The 20,548-nt window shown below is 44.5% G+C and overlaps 2 protein-coding genes and 1 pseudogene across 2 annotated transcripts; 1 reads left to right on the forward strand and 2 right to left on the reverse strand.

The window, feature by feature from the left end:
• Positions 1 to 20: 20 nt before the first annotated feature.
• LOC102897927 (tripartite motif-containing protein 10) lies at positions 21 to 7,628 on the reverse strand. Its single transcript, XM_025048071.1, has 7 exons — positions 6,217 to 7,628; positions 4,939 to 5,034; positions 4,187 to 4,417; positions 3,378 to 3,400; positions 2,943 to 3,058; positions 1,784 to 1,816; positions 21 to 672 (listed from the first exon to the last, which is right to left on the reverse strand). The coding sequence occupies exons 1-7, from the start codon at positions 6,640 to 6,642 to the stop codon at positions 155 to 157; spliced, it is 1,443 nt and encodes a 480-aa protein (XP_024903839.1). The 5' UTR covers positions 6,643 to 7,628; the 3' UTR covers positions 21 to 154.
• A 78-nt stretch (positions 7,629 to 7,706) lies between these two features.
• TRIM15 (tripartite motif containing 15) lies at positions 7,707 to 16,397 on the forward strand. The gene is given in 7 exon segments (XM_006913646.3): positions 7,707 to 9,401; positions 10,747 to 10,842; positions 12,448 to 12,678; positions 13,399 to 13,421; positions 14,551 to 14,666; positions 15,026 to 15,058; positions 15,880 to 16,397. Coding segments are annotated over 7 exon segments (1,383 nt in total). The 5' UTR covers positions 7,707 to 9,035.
• LOC102885931 lies at positions 10,539 to 15,994 on the reverse strand (annotated as a pseudogene).
• Positions 16,398 to 20,548: the final 4,151 nt, after the last annotated feature.

A 20,548-nucleotide genomic window follows, 5' to 3' on the forward strand; every position in this document is an offset into this window, starting at 1 on the left:
GCTCATCTCCTTGTCCCTTGTTAAAGTCCTGACTATACTATATCATCTAAAGCAATAATTTCTGTTTCAAGTCTTCCAGGTGACTCAGCCAGAGGTCAAATCCATACGGTCATCTCTTTGAGCCCTGTACTTAAAGGAGGGTAACTTGATCCTCTCAGGAGCTCAGGAGGAAACTGGACCCTCGACCCCAGAGCCCAAAGAAGGGGAAGACCTTCCGAGTGAAGGAGGCAGTGAAGGTGTAGATGTGTTCCTGGGTGACAGCGTTGACAAAGGTCACCCAGCCCACCTCGTAGTCAAGAGACACCCGCAGCTTCCTGGGCTGCTCCTCCAGGACGAGCCGTGTGGGGAAGGAGCCCAGGGCAGAGACAAAGCCCCAAGCCAGCCTCATGGCCCACACCCCCTCCTCTGGCCGCAGCCGAAGCTCCCCCTTCCGCCGTACGTCCTCACTGGCCACACCCACAGTGCAGCTGCCCCCGTGGGCCAAGTCTACACTCACCACCCATGTGTGTCTTCCCCTTGTGAAACCATGGTGGGCCAGGACACAGGTGGCCCGGTCAAAACGCTGGGGGCTGTCTGGTGAGTTCTGCCATTTGTAGGAGAATCGAACCTGCTGGCGGTTCTCAGACAAGAGGAGCTTGGGGTGGGAAGTCTGGGGATCTAGAGAGATGTGAGCTGTGGGGGAAACCAAAAGGGAAATAGATGTCAGCAGACATGTTATCTCCTTCACGAAAGACCTAAAAAGTCCCCTAGGCACCCACCTATTAGTGCTATTATTGCCACAACATGTATGGTGTCTATGCAGACCAACACCCAGGAACTTGTTAAAAATAGGCTCTAAGGCTTCACCCCAGACCACCCAAAAGGGAATTGCATTTTTAGAAGGATCTGCAGGTGACTGGTATGCATGTTAAAGCCTGAACAGCCTGCCGCAGAGGACATGTCATTTTCCATATGCATGCTCCCCTTGGTTCTATTGGGTCTCTGGAAGTAGTTCTGCTCCCCGCAAGCTGGTCGACTCCCAAAGCTGGGCACACCTGCTCTGATCTCCTGCTGCTGACACATGACGGTCTCCTCCTCCCATATTTTGGATCTGGGGGGACGGAGACATTCTCCTCTCAGTCCATACTTCATAGTTCTTCCCAGGGCACCTATGACTCAGGTCTTTGTTCCTGGCAGGTTCTCCCGCTCACCCATGGGTTATTCATTCTGCCTCAGTAATTCTAAAACCGTCAGGGTCTGAGGGCCACTTTTTAACATAAAAACTTCTGCAGACTTCCACATATTGTTACTTTTAGTATCCATAAATTGAGACAAATTGATAAATTCAGATATGTCCATGGGTAAGAGAGTCCCTTCCTAAACTGTGACTTCTCAGGGTCTTTGGCTGATAGACTGTGAGCAACAGCCTTGAGTGGGGTCCTTTCTGTTCATTTCTTTCTCACCCACAGGCTGCTCTCCTTCTGTCATCTATGAAAGGACACCTGCAAGGGAGTAGGGCCTCCAGTCAGTTCTAAGAACGTGATCAAAGTTCTCATCTAGAAAGCCTTTCCTGATAGAACTTGTCCCATTTTAGTTTAATCTTTCTACTCCCCTCATCATGTGTACGTGAGAATATGAACTTCATGCCAGGTGTGTGGTTTGTGTATGCTTTCTTCATGGTTCTTCCACAAGTCTTTGTAAGGTAATGACATGTGTGTATACTTATGTGTGTGTGTGTGTGCGTATTTTTTTCCTTTTCAATTTAGATTCTTCTCTCCCTCCTACCCAGACGTAGGATGCTTACCTGGTTCATAGTCCAACTCGAAGCAAAGTTTTTCTGTAAAGAGGAAATAAAACAGGATGAGACTTCATTAGTCTCACAGAACTATAGAACACTTAATGAGAAAACTAAGGCCCAGAGAAGGAAAGAAACAAAGAAAATAACGGAAGCTGAAATCTTCTAGACCAATGGTTCTAAACTTGAGCTTGCAGCAGAGTCCCCTGGAGCACGCGTGTTTCTGATTCAGTTGACTCGGGGTCAGACTGAGAATGTGCATTTCTAACAAGTTCCCAGGGTCTGCAGCTGCTGGTTGAGAGCCCCACTTTGAGACGCAGTCCCCTAGTCCTGAAGAGGCAGAGACCACGTCTGCCTTGCTCATCTCTGTATCCTCACTTTTCCATGCAGAGCCCAGCACATAGTAAATGCTCAAGAAATGTCTACTTAATGAATGGATAAGTGGGTTAATTTATTTCTTGTTCAGCTCAGAAATTTGGAGAATAGTCTTTGATTAGAGTAAAATTTCTTTCATTGCCAGGTCACTGGGAGTATTGCAGGGAGTGAATTTGTGGGGAAAATTCCTCTAGGGTGACACTTTTGTAGGGGGGTCATTTAGAAATAGGTGGCATCATTCATGATGTCACATGTGTGGAGAGGTAGGTGTTGGCAGAGGGCCACATTCTTGACTCTCGGTGCAAATCCTCCACACCCTCTCTTACCACCACTCCCTGTTCCAGAAAAGGGCGGCACAGAACCAGACGAATGAGAGGGAAGTGAGGGAAGCCAACTACCATGGGGCAAAGAGAAATATTGTTGCTGGTTAGTAATTAACAGTGTTTATCATCAAAAACTTATGTACTACAAATGCTTTTATGGGTTTTTTTAATTATTGAGAATGATAGCTTTTATTAATCATTATCTTATTGCTTAATGCAATTAATCAGATTTATTTAATTGCTTTCCAAATCAGTTAAATTTTTTTCCCAGAAATCTTCACTTTTATTATTTCTCTTCATTGTCACATCATCCTGATTTTATGAATATCTACAAATAAGGAAACGAAGGCACTGAAAGGGTACAAACCTTGCCAGAAGTGACAAAAGCATGGGCAGTGGAGCATGGGGGCCATCTCTAAAGCCAAGCTTCATGGTCCCCTGTGCTGTGTAAAGGCCTGGGGTGTGCTTACCCAGAAACGTCTTCATCTCCCTCTGCAGTGGGAGGGCCTGCTGGGGGAAGTCCCGAATTCTCTGGCCCAGCTCAGGGGACACAGCCTCTGGTTTCCGGCACTTTCTGGTTTCACATCTAGGGACACAGAAATAGTGGAGTCTGGGAATTCTCCTCCTTAGTGAAACCTCCAGACTCAGCCAGTTGCCTTTGTCTAATTGGGCATGGAGGTGCCAATTCCCATAGGAAGACATACTTCCTCTCGGATGGACCCCACTGCCCGATCTTGGGCATGCATTTCTACTGCTGTATATGTGAATGCACTTGAATATGTGAAAGTGTACATGTGAATTTTTATCCTTAATGTGAGAATGTTGTATATTTGTATGGCACTAATTGGGCTTGTGTGCATATGTACGTATGTGGGAAAAGAGAAGAGAAGAATTGTATCACTTACCTTATTAGAGTACTTCGGATATCCTAGGAAAAGAGAGAGAGAGAGAGAGAGAGAGAGAGAGAGAGAGAGAGAGATTGAGAAACAGTGATTCAGTTTCAACTTTCCTTCTCTCACTTTTCTTTTAATTAGAAAAGACAAAATACCATATTCTTATCTGTGGATAGAAAAGGGATACCAGATCCATAGAGTCACACGGTTTTAGAATTTTATGAGGCTTTCAAGATCAAAGAGCCCAACCCCTTATTTTTATTGATCCAGGTAGTGAAGTGGCCTACTCTGCTGTTAGAAGCAAAGGCAAGTCCCACTCCAATGTCTCCTGTTTCTCAGTCCTGAGTGTGTCCCCCTAAATCATGCTACCTTTCTGATTCCTTGTTGGGACCTCAATATCTCTCCTCCAGTGTGAGGAAGTGAAATAAACCAGGAAGAACTAACTAATTGGTAGGCAGTGGCACAGAAAATAGTTTGCCTTGGAAGTAACACCTGACATTTGTTTGCGTAGTACTTGATGCTTTTCAAAGTGCTACTTTCACTTTCATTAATTGTTGGAACCTCACCTGTGAGGTAGGTAAGAAAATTATCTTCCCTATTTGATGGATGGTAGAATGGAGAGACCAAGACCACAGAGCAACATGATCAAGAATTTTTGGGGAAGCCAGGACTAGAATTCAAAACTTCCTGTCCTGTGACCCATCTTCCACTGGGGATGCAGAGATGTATGAGTGAAGGAGACATGGCTTAGACATAGTGAAAATGCAAAAATATATATATATATATATAGCACAGGCAAGGTGAGCAGGGGCAGGTCTCACCGTCAGGAGCTCCCTTGCTGGCCTCTCATTCTTTTCCTCCAGTTCTGTGATCAAGGAGCTGAACCGGCAGATCTCCCCAGCGACCAGGACATCAAACTCATCCCGTTGCTTCAAGATGTCCCCATCTAGCCTCTCCAACTGGGCTAAGAGGATGCTCTGCTGCTCCTCCAGGAACTGGCTCAGATATGCAAACTCAGAAATCACTTTTTGTCTCTTTGTGGCCACCTGAGTCTGAGGGGACCAAGAGAAGGCCAGCAGGAAGTTATTTCTCCTCCTTTTCCTTTTTCTTCTTTTTCCTTAATTCACTCCCATCTCTCTCCTGGCCCAAATCCACATCCTACAAGGTTTGGTGGTAAAATCAGAGCTCCCGGCCCCACCTCCAGGTACCCAGACAGACTTGGAACTGCAACATGGTTTCCTTTCCACCTGCTACGGGTTTCTGGGAGCATAGCCTCAGCACCATCTGCTGGAGTTTCTAAAAAGGTAGGCTGAGAGGAGGCTTTCACCTTTTACACACTATATGCACAACATTACAGGCACAATCTCATTTTAATCTTTACAGAAATTTAATCTCTACATCACAGAAAAATAAACAGGGCAGAGAGTTGCTTGAAGTCATAAAAGCTGGTTAGTGTTGGGATCAGGATTCAAAGTCAGATGGCTTCAAAGCCCTATATGCTGCAGTGCCTCAGTTTCAGGGAACCACGGGCCCCTGAGAAAAGGGAGGGGCTGCAGAAGGGATGATGACCTACCAGGAGGACTTGTATCCTTTGACTTTCTCTTGACTGGATTTCTTGAACCTCCTCTCTCTCTTTCCTTAGACACTCAAGACACTTCTGTATTTGTTCCTGGAGAGAAGGAACATAAAATATTTAAGAGGGAAACAATGATTTGCTAAGGGTGGTCATCTCATCCAATCTTCTGCCTCCAGAAATGGAATGACCCAAGGGAAGGCGTCACTCCCTTAGCTGACAGTGCCTGGGCCTTAATTGTCCTTCACAGCTTACTCTCTTTGGGTCATTTTCCTCTTGCTCTTGTTCTTCAAGAATTCTGATAAGGACTTTCCCCATTTATCCTGTGTTATCATAGGCTGTGACTTGGTGTTCCCACTTGAGCCTTTCTTTCTTCATGTGAAACACCCTAATTTCTTTTGCCTTTGGTAAATGGCATCTGGGATCTGTCTTGAGCTTGATATGCCTTCTTTGAAATTATTACAACTTTCTCACATGTCCCAAAGGGAACACATCCAAATAACCCTCTCCTGTGAATGGAATCAATTTCCTGTGAATGATTCTGAATGGGAGAAGAAACTTGGATAATGCAAAAATAACTGATGAACTATTCTAAAGTTGCCGGCTCTAGAGTAGAGTGAGGAGGAGGTAAACACATGGAAATGCTCATATAGGTAAATTTAGAAGTACATATAGAATTCTCATCATCAAATGTTAATTAACTAATTGACACATACACACACTTGTGCTAAAACACAATATATAAACAGCTAAAACCAGCACTCATTTAATGACGGACAAAATTACACGCCACATATATTTAGTTAACCTACATATGTGTAAACAATGTGTAAGCACGAATTTATTCACAAATATGAGCAGTTACATTTACACACTCAAATAATCAGACTTCCCCCAAACACACCACATGCACTGGTAAATATGCAAACACTAATAAGTATACACACCTTTTGTGCAATCATTCCCTCAAATACAAACTCAGACATCCTCAGACATTTCTGACTGATCCATTGCGCAGACACACACACTCACATTTTGATCACTCATCTATTCAACAAATATTCGTTGAGTTCTTATTATGTAATGGCCATAAGTAAACCACAAGGAACATGCTTAAAATTTAAACACGTGATTTACCATGACTGAGTATATTGCCTGGGTGATGATAGAAGTAAGGAGATAGAATTTGACTTCATAGTAGCCCAAATAATCCACAGCTCTGCTCTAACTCTCTTAGTCCAGACCCATCCTGGGAATGCCCAGTTTGCCCTCTCCTACCCTGTAGGGACCTGCTGCATCCTCCAGAAAGCGTACAGTGTGGGTTCGGTGCTCCCAGGCCTCCCGGCACACCACGCACAACTGCATCTCATCATCCTCACAAAAGAAGTAGATTTTCTCCTGGTGCTCGTGGCAGGTGTCCTCTTCTGAGCCCGGCCTGGACACCAGCTTGAGGCGCTCTATGTTCTCTACCACGCTGGCCAGCTGCCAATTGGGCCGGAAGCTCCCTGGACGGAAAGGCTCCTTGCAAAGTGGGCAGGTGGGAGGCTCCTCAGGGTCTGGGCCCGGGATCTCACAGTAACGGGTGAGGCAGCCACGGCAGAAATTGTGGCCACAGTCAATGGTGACTGGCTCCCTCAGGGATCCTTGGCAGATGGGGCAGTTGACCTCATCTGCCAGGCTGGTCACAGAGGCGACCGAAGCCATGATGCTGCTGCACTTTGGCTTCCTCAAGTCACTCTCTCTGCTTGGATGAGAAAAAAGGGCTAGGAGAACAGTGAGGACACACACTCACACACCCACATGTGCACACAGTCAGAAACAGGTACATCTTAAATACACACTGACAGCGTCATGGATACACACACACAGGCATGCGCGCAAACACAAAGGCAAGGCACCACTTGCATCTCTGGTGGCCAGGGCTCTGCTGTCCTCTTTCCAAAGGAACAGATACACACCCTCCAATGTCAGGGACAGAGAAATAACAGAAGAGGGGGAGGAAGAAGAGGAGGAAGAAGGGATCACAGCATTCCAGAGATGGCCTTAGTTACTCTCTGGACCAGTATCCATGACCTGAGACTTGCAGCTCCTTCCGGTCCATCCAGAGACACTCACAGCAGAAGGAAAGTGGTGGCATCTTGACCCTCTACAGTTGAAAGGGATCGTTCTTCTTTTGGGAGGCAGGAAGAAGACTGAGTCACAGAGCAGTGATGCCACCCCAGCCTCCCTGCAATATGACTAGCTGTCTCCAGAGCGATTGGAGGTATCAGCCAGCCCAGGAGAGTGTGGGGACCCAGATAAGGTGGTTGTGCCCGAGAGAACACGGTACAGGCAACTTCACTGGTGATGCCTCAAATGGCCTGCCACAGAGTTCCAGAGGGGTTGGCAAATACCCTGTGTGGGGAGGAGGAAGAAAAATAGCAACAGCCAGCCTTTATTTATGATGACTGTATTCCTCACACTGAAACATAGGATCTTATTTCTTCCTCCTGTCTGTTCTGTGACATCAGTGCCATTAGGATATTAGCTGAGCTCTTGGCCAGGTTATTTAGCTTGCCCAAGGCACACAAGTAGGAAGATGGGCAGCCATAATTTGCACTCAGATCTGAGTCTCAGAGTCATGCTGTCAAATAGAAATACAGCATGAGCCACATATGCAATTTAAAATTTCCTAGTAGCCAAATTAAAAAGTAAAAAGTAAAAACAATTTTAATATTTTATTTAGCCTCAAATATTATTATATTAACATTAATATCATATCACTTAACATGTAATCAGTATAAAAATTAGTGATGTGATATTTCACTTTCACTGGTGCTGTCTTTGAAATCTGGAGTGTATTTACACTGGCTACTTCTAAATGCTTAGCAGCCACGTGTGGCTGGGGCTCATGTGTTGAACAGCGAAGCTCCAAGGGCTGCACTCTTGGGCTGAGGTGGTAGGAGCAGGGAGGGTGGGAAGGGAAGATGATGTACAAAATAGCTGAAGTGCAAAGGGAGCAAGACAGGGTGGAAGTCTGACCATCAAAGAGGGAATGGAAGGAATTTTTCCTTGGTTATAATTACAGTTCAGGTGAGTGGATGAAGAACCATGACTGTTTGATCATTGTCTTGGCTCGAAGTTCGGGAAAAGCACAGGGCTGGAAGCTGGCAAACTTGGATTAACGCCCCCTCTTCGGCTTTCTACCTCTGTGACCTAGGGGAAGTCATTTTGTCTTTCAGTTTACATTTCTTTCTCTGTAAAAGGAAGGTAATCATACTTTCCCCCAAAGGTTGTCATCAGATTGGATATAATATAAAAATACTAAATGTCAGACAAATGTGGTTAAATTTGTTTATCTCATTGACTCATCGAGTTTTCTAAATTTTTTCAACATGAATCATTTGTATTATAATCCTTTGCCTTCTCCTACCTGCAGTTAAAAATGAAAATTGAAGTACAATGTTGCCAAAACTCCAGTGAGGACACTGATGTTGGAGGGTGGTGGGGGTTAGGAGTTTAGAGGATATAAGGTGAGTCAGGAAAAGGGGGGCAGAGGAAGGGGTCCATGAGCCGTCGCCACTAGTGAACCTGCAACATCTGAACAGAGCCCCCAGAGTCCCGGGAGTCGCCACCCACTCCGGCTAACTTTGCTGCTGTGGGCGTGCCTCAAAGCCAGCAGTTTATGGCTCCCACCTGCTCAGTCGAATAGAAAGCAGTGTCATCTTCTCAATCTTCCCACCCCACTGTCACTAAGGAAGGGATTCCAGGAAACCCCATCTCCCTGTGACCTCATGACATGTTCTGCTCCCCAACCCAGGAACCTGAAAGTCCAAGAGTGGAGAAAAGTCTGTCCAGGCCGCTGCTGGGAAATGCTGGGTAATTCGAGATGCCTTGGAGTTTGGACCCACTTTGCTGATGGGTGGTAGCCAGGGTTCTGGGAAACACAAGAGGTGGGGCCAGGTGGATTCTCTGCCTGGACATTACTGCCTTCCTTTCTCTTGGCCTCCTATTCTTTTCCCTCTGTGACTCATGTGAAAGTGACTCAGTTTCAGAGAAAGAAAATTTATGTGGCCTGAGGCAGAGGTCTGAGTGAAAGAGCTGGGAAAGGCACTGAGATGCCCTCAACTTCCTCCCACAAGGGGGTTGCCTGTCTTGCCTGCAAGGGACCCCTGGAGGATGCAGTGACCACCTGTGGACACACCTTCTGCCGGCTGTGCCTCCCTCCACCCTCCCACAGGGGGGCCCAGCCTTCCAGCAGGGTTCTGCTCTGTCCCCTTTGTAAGGAGAAAGAGAAGACTGAGATCCTCATGGCCCCCGTGCCCCTGGGCCCTCTGGGGGAGACGTACTGCAAGGAACATGGTGAGAAGATTTACTTCTTCTGTGAGAATGATGCCGAGTTCCTCTGTGTGTTCTGCCGAGAAGGTCCCACCCACCAAGCCCACACCGTGGGCTTCCTTGAAGATGCCATTCAGCCCTACCGGGTAAGAAGTGAGACTTTAGTTTCAGCCTGCTCGGGACAGAACAGTACTGTCATGGTAAGGGGATGGGGCAGGGGTCTGGATAAAGGGCAATAGCTTCCACATTACAGAATCCAAGGCTGTTGGGACACTGGAGCATTCCCAGACTTAGGGGGCCATGGTTCCACTTGGATGTGCAGTCGTGATAGAACACAAAGAGTTGTAGCCATGGCTTCATCTCTGTGGAATAAAAAAGAGCCTCTGTGCAGAGCAGGATCTCCTGCAGGCTAAGGGCTGGGTGTACCTCATCTCCCGGGATGCAGAATGGGTATGGGATTTACCAAGGCCCTGACCACAGGGCTCAGAGGGAAGAGAGGGCCAGGGAAGGGCAACCTGCAAGCACTGCTCTTCTTTTTGGGAAAGGAAGGTGTGGCAGTAGGCCATCTAGTCTTGGGGACATTATCAATTCCTGTCTGCCTCTTGGATCTCTCTCTTGTCATCCAGTCACCAGGTCTGGAAGTGGTTTCTTCAGACGCATTTCTCAAGTCTTTAACTCTGCATTATCCCCACAACTACCAATCCAGGTTCTCGATATCTGTCACCCAGACTTTGCATGGTCTCCGATGTGTTCCCTGTCTCCACTCTCACCTTTCCAATCGCCCTCCAACCTGCTTCGAGGTAGATCTTCCTAAAACACAAAGCCTATCATATCACTCCCCTATTCATAATCCTTCCATGGATTCCTAGTGCCCAAAGAAGGCCCAAAGTTTTTAGGAAGGCACCCAAAGCCATTTGCAGTCAGGATCCTGCTACCTGTTCAGTATTATTTCTCAGCCACCCTTCCCAAGGCACCATGTGTTCAGCCAGACTGACCTGTACATACCTGCTGTTTTCTGAATTCCTTGTTTCTAATACTTTTCACATGTAGTTCTTTCCTCCGAGAATGCTCTCCTCTTCCCTCACTATTTTTTTTTTTATCATTTTAACAGTTTTTAAATGTACAGTTCAGAGGCTTTAAGTCCTCTCCTCCCCTTCTCTTACCCAACTGGAAATTTATCTTTCAAGGCCACTGTAAATGTTTTCTGCTTTCTGAAATCCTTCCCTTGTCCCTATAGGCAGAATTGTCCCTCCTCTGCATTCCCAGCTCTCTGTGTGCCCACCTTGATTATTGTATTTGTTTATTTGTATTTTAATCATTCATGACTGATTCCTTCCATATATAGTGATCTCTTTAGGGACAAGGACTGGGCTTTTTTCACCTCTGAACTCTTCAGCACTCAATGATGTGCCAAGAACACGGTAGACGATTAATATCTGTATGTTGAATTATAAATTAAGCCACCTCTTTCACCCATTCTTTTCCCCACAGAATCGTCTCAGGAGTCGATTGGAAGCTCTGAGCATGGAGAGGGATGAGATTGAGGACATAAAGAGTCGGGAAGACCAGAAGATCCAAGTGCTTCTGGTAAGGCCACATTATTGGCCACTTTCTTCTTTGGGGGTTTTCTTAACAGACTCTGGAGAATCCTGTTGTCATCTGATAGCTATTGCCTGGCTGGAAAGAACTGGAAAATTGTTCTCATTTATCTCCCTGCATCTGCACAAGGGCATTTGGGGCCAAAAGTGTGGAATCCCAGAACCTCAGAGCTGGAAGTGGTTTTGACTCTTCTCTTTCTCCTCCTTCTCTTCCTCCTTCCCCTCCTCCTCCTCCTCCTCTTTTTTTTTTTAAGAAATCTGCATTTATTTTCATACAGGTTCATTGTTCTATAGTTTCAACATTTTTCTCTCAAAAAAACAAAAGACTCCCAAAGCTTAGAACTGGATCACTTGGCCCTTTCTCTTCTTATCTCCTCTAAGTTCAAAATGCTTGCATCTCTTAATGGCCAGCATCCTCTCAGATCTACAGTTAGGCTCAACACATTCAAACCTCAGCACAATCTTCCTTGTGGTTTTAGCTTTCTTCGAGAAAATCGGCTTTGTCCACTCTGTCCACATAGCCACTCTGCTTCCGATCATAGAGCCTCTTTTTCTGGGCATACAGGGAATCCTTGCCCTTCTTATACTGGGTCATTTTGTGAGGCTGATGCTTTCCACACTTCTTACAGAAAGTCTTTCGGGTTTTAGGCACATCGACTATCTTTGCAGAACACCATAAACTTGGCATCCACGCTCCTTGCCTTGATCTGCTCGCACCTAATAGGAAAGGTGTTTTGACATCTTCTAATCCAAGACCCATCTTATCAGTCATATTTTTACAGAACAGAAAATCGAAGTCCATGAAAGCAATGCTCCCAAGGTCACATGGCAAAGCCCAAGTTTATGATGAAATGGCTAGAACTTGGATCTCTTGACTCTTAGTACATTGTTCTTCCCATTGCAGTCTGTCTGCCTGCAGGCCAGAAGGCGGATATTAGTGTCTGCATTCTAGTCCTGACTACAAGGCTGATCCTGAAGACAGCAGGCAATGATGTGGCTATATCTGGCTCCTTCCCACATCTTTTCTTGTGCTACAAAGTTATTCATGAGGAAATCTGCAGTGTGGGAATTTCTGGTACCTTGACCAAAGAGACAGAGTTTTCGGACAGAAAGATTTCTCCAGCATCCCTCAACTCCCATCAAGCTCTGTAGATAGATGGTGACCTCAATGGCTAAGAGCAATGCCACACACTATTCTGATAAGTTGTGCTGACTCTAATTACAGCTTCCTCTCACTTCAATAGCTTTCTAAGAAATAACTATAATTATCTCCATCTGCTTCTAGGGAATGTATGATGGGGTTAGGATGGTATCATAGATGTGGAAGGATTTTTGAAAAGTTCAGCATGGTTCAGAGAGCAGAATGTGGCATTATTATTAGAATCTCTAGGTAAGACAAGAGCATATAGCCCTCATCATTAGTAAGTTTATCCTGAGACGTACCTACTTCTACCATAGTGTTATCTGTGAGGATGAATCTTGGAACTAGTTACTCTCTAGTCCTCTTAATCAATAGTAAGTATGTAGAAGATCATCCCGGAAGCCAGCTCTGTGAGCTTTTCCCTAACCACATTGGTCTTTCTACCCCTGGCAGACTCGGATTGAAAGCAAGAAGCAGCAAGTAGAAGCAGCCTTTGAGAAGTTGCAGCAGGAGCTGAGGAAACAGCATTGTCTCCTGCTGGCCAGGCTGACTGAGCTGGAGCGGCAAATCTGGAAGGAGAGGGACGAGTACATCTCAAAGGTTACTGAGGAGGTCACCTGGCTTGGAGTCCAGGTCAAGGAGCTGGAGGAGAAGTGTCAGCAGCCAGCAAGTGAACTTCTACAAGTGAGAGACATTCCACGACTTTCTGGGATAGGAGAGGGTCTCCACAGGAAGGGGACACTATGCTGTGGGCAAAAGATACTGGAGAGAAGCAGGAAAGGAAGATTATTTCTAATGGGAGGGAGTGATGGTTATCAGGTTCTCTTGTCCCAGAGAGGTTACAGAGATGCAGACCCCAAAAGGCTGGATGACCTGCCCATGCATTGTGGTCATGTCAAGGGCTTTGGAGTCAGACAGTCTTGGGTTTGAGTGTCGGCTCTTCCAGCTGTGAGACCTTGGCCAGTCTTGTAACCTCTCTAAACATGGAGATAATAATATCACCTCCCTCACTGGGTTGCTAAGATAAGAAACAATCTATGCAAAATGTTTAGCATGGTCCCTAGCTCACAGAAAAAAAAAAACTCAATAAATGGAGTCTATTGTGATTATCATTTATAGTATCCTGTTTCACATCAGGTCTGGCTGATAACTCTACCATCTCTTAATTGCTGGATGCAGGACACATCCCCAAGATAAGGCTGAGACGAATGAACTGACAACAGAGTTCCAAATTAGTAAGGAAGCATGATGTAAAAGAGCAGTATCATAAGTAGGTAATTAAACAGACACAACTTTCTGCAGGAGGAAAGTTTTGATCTTCTATGTTAAGGAAGAAAGGATGTACAGAATCTCTGATGGGAAAGATGTGTGGGAATTAAGTGCATGTTCTTTTTTATTTTGTAGGATGTCAGAGTCAACCAGAGCAGGTAGGGCCCACTCCCCCATCTCATCTCCTTTATACTCGACAGGGGGACTGAAGGGGAGGGGCACACAAAAGCAAAAGTAATCAGATGCACCGTCCCATTCACTCACACATAAACAGCCCAGACTTAAAGGTTTGTGTTCTAAAGGTGCATTTTTAAACTGACTGTTTGGTATCAGGGACACACTTTTTCCCCCAGAAGTGAAGTTATAAATAAGAATTATGTTTTTAGGATAATCTGGGAAGTTCTATTTAATCCCTGAAATTATTAGTGCTTGAGTCAGTATACAACACTATCAAAAGTGTAATGCTGGGGAAATTTCTATATAGAATATGATAAATGCAGAACTTTGGAATACCAGCCTGTTCTTTTAATCATTTTTCACATTCAACTTCTCTATTTCTTCAGAATTTCAAGTGCTAGGAGGCATTATAAATATATGTTCCTTTTCTTTCTTCTCTGCTATGAGCATGAGCAGTCTGCCCTGAGGTGAGCGGAGACACAGCAACTAGGGAATGCTTGTCATATGCCGTGTACTCTTGCATGTGTAGAGAGGCTTAGCCCAGGTGTCCATGAATCAGGAAGTGTCTCTAAATATTCTTTCAGAATGTTAGAGATTTAGATCTAGGAGGGCCTGAAAGGTCTTCTAGTCTGATGAAGAAGCTGAGACCCAGAGGCAGAAATGCTTGTTCGAGGTCACACAGCAAACAATAAGCAAGAACTGAGCTGAAACCAGATCAAGGGCTTTTTCACTGTAGTATATGGTTTTTTTACACACACACACACACCACCACCACCACCAATCCCTTTTCCCTTGTAATGAACAGCACATAAATTAGAAAGAATAATTTAAGTCTGTTTTTCAAATGGTACCATACTGCCCTCTTTCTGCCCCCACAGGCCCAAACATTCTCTTAAAGGACCTATTTATAATTCTTAAGTAGTTACCATTAGTTCTTCTTAGGTCAACTGAAATGTTTCTTGCTTTAGTAGCTACAAATTTCTAGCAGAGATAAAGAGATGATACTCAGTCTAATTATTCACCAAAATTAGTTTGATTTTAGCCTCACTTAGTCTGTATCACCCAAACATTAGTTTTGGAAATTATACCTGATTACCGACTTGTTTGCAGGTGTGAGATGAAGACTTTTGTGAGTCCCGAGGCCATTTCTCCTGACCTTGTAAAGAATATCCGTGATCTCCACAGGAAAATAGTTATCCTCCCAGAAATGATGGGTACCTTCTCAGGTAAAGGGGAAAGGCAACGGCTTTCGTCATTTCCCATTAGTTGTCCTTCTGTCTTCCATCCATCTCCATCTTTCCTCACCTTCAAAACCTACCTCAAGATGTCTTCCCTCCCTTAAGCCTTCCCTTAGTGGTCCCACTCTGCCCAGGGGGAATCATTCCCTAAAGCATTTCCTCCTCTCCCCAATGACCGGCACTAGGACTGAGAGTCCAGGGAAGTGAGGACAGCTTCTCTCTTGTTAGACCACAGCAGAAGCTGAGCCTTCTCCCATCCCTGTCCTCAAATTGTTCCCAGAATACACTGCCATTGGAGGTACCTATAAGAAATAACATCACAGATCTTTCTGTTCTGCTTCCCTCAGAAAACTTGGTGCGTCATCTGGAAACAGATTCAGGTAAACAGCTGGGAGTTTCGAAGGCGTTCCTCTATTTATCCATTTCAATCCAAGGCAGCAAACAGAGTGATTAAATATATGAACTCTGGAGCCTAATTGCTTGGGTTTTCTGTTCCACCTCTTGCTAATTATAAGACACTGGGCAAGTCATTAAGCTTCTTTGTCTCACAGTTTCTTCGGCTATAAAATAGAAAATATAATAATACCTACTTTATAAGTAGCTGGGAGGTAAATGAATTAATACATGCAAAAAGCTTAGTATAGTACCTGGCACAGAGTGAGCGCTCAACTAATGTTAGTTACTTGTATAGATCTTATATTTATTCAAAAATATTTATCAAACCCTTGTTTCTTGCCCAGCATTGTGCTAGACTCTTATTGACCTGAGTAAATATTGTATTTTTTAAAAATAGCCTTCACTTTGAAATTGATGCTTACTTTAGAAACTCTTTCCATAAGCATCACCTCATTCTGCTTCTCAAATTTAATGTGCAGAAAAATCACCTAGGGTATCCTTTAAAAATAGATTCTGATTCAGTAGGTCTGGAATGGGGCCCAAGATTCTGCATTTCTAAGCTCCCAGGGAAAAGCTGCACTTTGAGTAGCAAAACCTTACAGCACAGCACCACTTACGGGTCGGTAGAAGAGCTGTCATCCTTTGCCCTCACGAACCAGAAGGGGAAAGTGAAGTACAGAGAAGCCGGGCCAATGGCAGGCTGCACAAGGCGGTGCTCTTTCCGCCTCCCTCGTACTTCCTTCCGTGCTCCAGGGGCACTTTTAGTGCTGCCAGCTCTGTTGATGGCGCGCTCTCCTCCCTCTAGGGGTCGTCATCCTGGACCCTCAGACCGCCAGCCGGAGTCTGGTGCTCTCCGAGGACAGGAAGTCAATTAGGTACACCCGGCAGAAGCAGAACCTGCCCAACAGCCCCCTGCGCTTCGAGAGCCTCCCGGCAGTGCTGGGCTCCGCGGGCTTCTCCTCCGGACGCCACCGCTGGCAAGTGGAGGTGCAGCTGGGAGAGCGCGGCGGCTGCATGGTGGGGGTAGCGGGGGAGGGGGTGAAGAAGAGGGGAGAACAGGGCCTGAGCACCGACGAGGGAGTCTGGGCCGTGATCTTCTCTCACCAGCAGTGCTGGGCCAGCACCTCCCCGGGCACCGACCTGCCGCTGAACAACATTCCGCGCAGCATGGCGGTCGCCCTGGACTACGAGGCGGGGCAGGTGACCCTGCTCAACGCTTAGACCCATGCAACCATCTTCACCTTTACCGCCTCCTTCTCCGGCAAAGTCTTTCCTTTCTTCGCCGTCTGGAAAAAAGGTTCCTGCCTTACTTTGAAAGGCTAAGCCCGGAGCGTTCGAAGGGCGGCATGGCCGAGAAAGCAGCGCTCTGGGATCCAGCTCCGCCGCCAGTCAGCCGTGTGACATTGGCTGATTAATTGTGCCATGGAGAAGGGAGGTTGAGTCCGCACGGCTGTGTAGTTGTTTTTACTTTCCGTCTTTCAACTCTCTGACGCCGCGACCCTCCCACTGACGCTCCCGTCTTCCCTGCACCTCCTAGTGGAAAACCAGAGGGGCTAGGCGGTGCTGAGGAGCCAGCGGGGTTTTGGAAAAAATAAGAATCTAAAATAAATTTTTCGAAGCTTCAAAATAATCATCAAGGGAAAATCCAGAACTTTGTTGGGCTTGAACTGACTTTTTATTTCGATATAAAGGCTTCTGCCTTTACAGGTACTCTTCAGCCAGCCCTGGGTAGACCTGGGACCCCTTCCTTTCTGACACCCTTCAAGTCATTTCTCTTTCTTGTAGAGAATGTCCTGACAAAGTGAATGACAGAACCAGACTTCTGCATTTCAATGCTGTTGGGGCCAAGGAAAGACTTAAAGCCAGTGGAACGTCTATGACTAAGGCACAATCCTGTTCCTTCTTTCACTCAGGACTTGCCTAATAGCAGTGGAACTAGACCCCACTGTTTAATAAAATGAGGCAGTACCCTGTCAAATATTTATTATTATTACCATTGTTATTGGACACAGACACAGGCCACACGTTAACTTTCCAAAGCAAAGTATGACTCTGTAATAATTCCCACACCACCACCACCACCATCCTTTCTGATTCTAGCTCTCTCTCAAATTTAACACATTTCCACCCTCCCAACCCAACCCCTGAAGAAATCTACCTTCATCCCTAATCCAGATTCCCTTCAGTATGAGTCAACGTACAAAATGACTTTATGAACCCTGCTCCCAAAGTGTAGGTAGGGTCAGATGTTTTAAACTAAGACATTCTAAACACTTGTACCATATGTGAATTTTATTTCGAAATTGTAACAGGAGTCATTGTGATGTGAATATTTACTCTAATTTAACTGGGCAAAAAAAAGCCAGAGGACTTGAGATTTCTTCTGTCCTCCCCTGTGACAAGCAGAACCACCATGTCTAATCCAGAAAAAGAATGAAATTGTTTGGTAGTCCAACTTAGTAGTAATATTGCCTAACGTTTGTTATAAAAGTAGTATGTGCTCATAGTTTAAAAGAAGATTCAAATATTTCAAAGAGTATAGGTGAGAAGTCCCTCTCCCCACTCAGCACTTGCCCTTATCACATCCCACACAATTGGTATCAAATTTTGTGTATCCTGCCAGTTTCGTATACAAGTGTATTTAGCTTTATTTTTTTACACGAACTTACCACAAATTCTCTTTGCAACCCCGCAAAAGACAAACTATGTGCAACCTGTGTTCATTGTAACACTTGTCAAACATTAAAGAGGTCAAAAAGTTTTTTTCAAAAATACATTTTCCTTTGAAACTTGTAATAAACCTGTGAATATATAAGACTTACTTTGTTTCTCTCGTTGTGTGGTTGAGAAAACTGGCACAGCTGGTCTTTATAATCGCAGAATCTACAGGTCCTGGTCCTCAGTCCTTCAGTCTGGTGACCTTTCAACCACACTCAGGCTGTTTAACTTCCTCTGCACTGAACTAGTGTTTTGGACATGTAAGGCTTTTTTGGTTGAGTGTGAAATTGAAAAAACAACCGATGTTCTTTTAACTAAAATTACATTGGCATCAACTGAAACTTTATTGAATTTGGGGAGGGTTAGGAGGATTTAATTTAGAGAAAATTGACATCGTCATCCTATCCATAAACATATTATCTCTCTGGCTATTTAAATTTAGTTTTATGTCCTTTAATGAGATTGTGAAATTTTCTCTATAGAACAATTTGGTAATATCTAGTAACATACTGTCCTTTGACTCGGTACTCCCTCTAGAGAAATGTTCACACACGTAAACAATGAAACATTTTAAATAGTTCAGTACAACTTAAATTACAGAATGGAGAATAAAGTGTAATATATTCATATTATATGTTACTACACAACAGTTTGAATGAATGAATCATAGCTACATGTATCTATATGGATAAACTTCATTAGGTAACTTAGAACACTTGTCTGTAAATCTGAAGTATTTTACGAGAAAACAAAACCTGCTCTTCATGAAGAGTACATTTTGAGGAGGCTCTGATATTTATAAGGTTTGCATTGCTATTATGTTTTAATTATAACTTATAGTTGGTAAGAAAAACAATGTTGATTTTAATAAGTTAATCTCGTATTCAACTATTACTAATTCTAATAGTTTGTTGATTCATGGGGTACCTGTTCTGTAGGATAATTGTGAGGTTTAAATTACTTAAGATGTAATATAGTTCTGGAAACCAACTCCAATGTGGGGCAGGGGTGTATGGTTTTCCTAAACTACCACCAATTCTTTGGATATCAGCTGGGTGTCCTACAATTTAACACAATTGTGACACTATCAACCCAAAGATAGCATCGGATTCCACAAGGACTCAGTCCTATAAGACTGCTCTCCTTTTCAAATGCCACTTGTAAGTCCAGGTTGTTACCTGGGCTTTGACTGACCAGCTATAGAGTGGAGGTCCTATGAGTCTTGGACTTCAGATGCCAGTAGCAAGTCTAGGTTGTTACCTATACATCTGACTGACTGGCTACAGAGCGGAGGTTCCTACAACCCTCTCCTTGGGTTAGATTAATTCTTTAGAGCAGCTCACAGAACTCAGGAAACCCATTTACTCACTGGACTACTGATTTATTATAAAGGATACAAATCAATAGCCAGATGAAGAGATACATAGGATGTGGACTTTAACAAAGGAGTTTCTGTCCTCATGAGTTTGGGGCCCAGCACAGTGGTATGTGGAAGTGTTACAGTTCAGCCTGGAAGCTTTAAAAACTTCCTTCTTTTGGGTTTTTAATGGAGACTTTATTACATATGCATGGTTGATTAACTCATTGGCCACTAGCAATTGATTCACCCTCTAGTCCTTTTCCCTTCCTTGGAAATCGGGGTGGGACTAAAATTTCCGCCCCAAAGTTCACCACTTGGTTTTCCTGGCAATTGGCCCCCCTCCTTAGGTGCTTTCCAAAAGTCAGTTCATTAACATAAGCTCAGCTGTGGAAAGGGGCTTGTTATGAATTATAAGAAACCCATTTCACCTAAGAGATCAATATAACAAAAGATGCTCCCATTACTCTTGTCATTCAGGAAATTCTAAGGATTTGGGGAGCTGTGACCCAGGAACTGTGGATGGAGACCAGACAGATATGAGAAATATATATTTGGTCATTCAGATGTAAATCACAATATTGCAACAATTAATTGGCTTGGTATAGTGCTTGGCATCTAGTGTGAGCAGTTAATGTTGATGTTTGGCCATGTTGTAACAGAGTAAAATGCTCAGTCTTTCTTTGACTATCTTGTTCAAGCCTGCTTTGTTCCCATGCCTTCAGGCTAATAGCTTCTGTTAGTCTTACACACAGACATGCTAATTGTTAAAGGAATTCTGCTTGCCACTTGAATTTTATAAAAACAGCCTCTCCCAATTTCCCTTTCCCTAGACATAAAAAAAGCCTGAACTCTGTAAGATGGATTTGAGGTATCACCAGGGCTGTCATCTTCTTAGTAGGCACCTTCTCTATCAATAAACCTTTCCTTACTCTAAACTATGATGTTTTGAGTTTTGGCGTTTCAAAGTGTAAAGCACAGGTTTGTACAAGTAAAAATAGTAACAGAGTTGGGACAAATTCCCTTAGATTGAGACCTCAGGGAGGCACAAGAGGCTCAGTGATTTGTCTCAGATGACTGGTCTGCAGAGTCAGAATTAAACAGGTATGAATCCCTTATATGTGCACCAAACAGAACCAATTTAGAGACAAAGAGATCCTCTTAACCATTCTTTTTCTCATGTGTTTCTTACTTCTCAAGAAGTCTGTGGTCAAAATTGAAAAGTTGGGATAAGTCCAGCTCAGCATTCTAGGGCCAAGGCCACAGAGCTCATACTCAGAACCACAGATGAAGGAGTATAGCCAGGGGGTGGCTCTGGTCATGGCCAACTTTCCTGCAACTCTAAGGATGCATGTCCACTGAATTCAAAGAGAAGAGCACCTTTATTGCCTGGGAGCCG

This window comes from Pteropus alecto, unplaced genomic scaffold (genome assembly GCF_000325575.1).
Source record: "Pteropus alecto unplaced genomic scaffold, ASM32557v1 scaffold555, whole genome shotgun sequence".
NCBI classification, from domain to species: Eukaryota; Metazoa; Chordata; class Mammalia; order Chiroptera; family Pteropodidae; genus Pteropus; species Pteropus alecto.

Excerpts from the sequence above, each read along its gene's own strand:
- LOC102897927 (XM_025048071.1), bottom strand. The coding sequence starts at position 6,642 with ATGGCTTCGGTCGCCTCTGTGACCAGCCTGGCAGATGAGGTCAACTGC. Across the intron at positions 1,817-2,942 it reads GGAGATGAAGACGTTTCTGG|AAAAACTTTGCTTCGAGTTG; the intron begins GTAAGCACACCC and ends TCCTCTTTACAG. Across the intron at positions 673-1,783 it reads CGAGTTGGACTATGAACCAG|CTCACATCTCTCTAGATCCC; the intron begins GTAAGCATCCTA and ends TTTCCCCCACAG.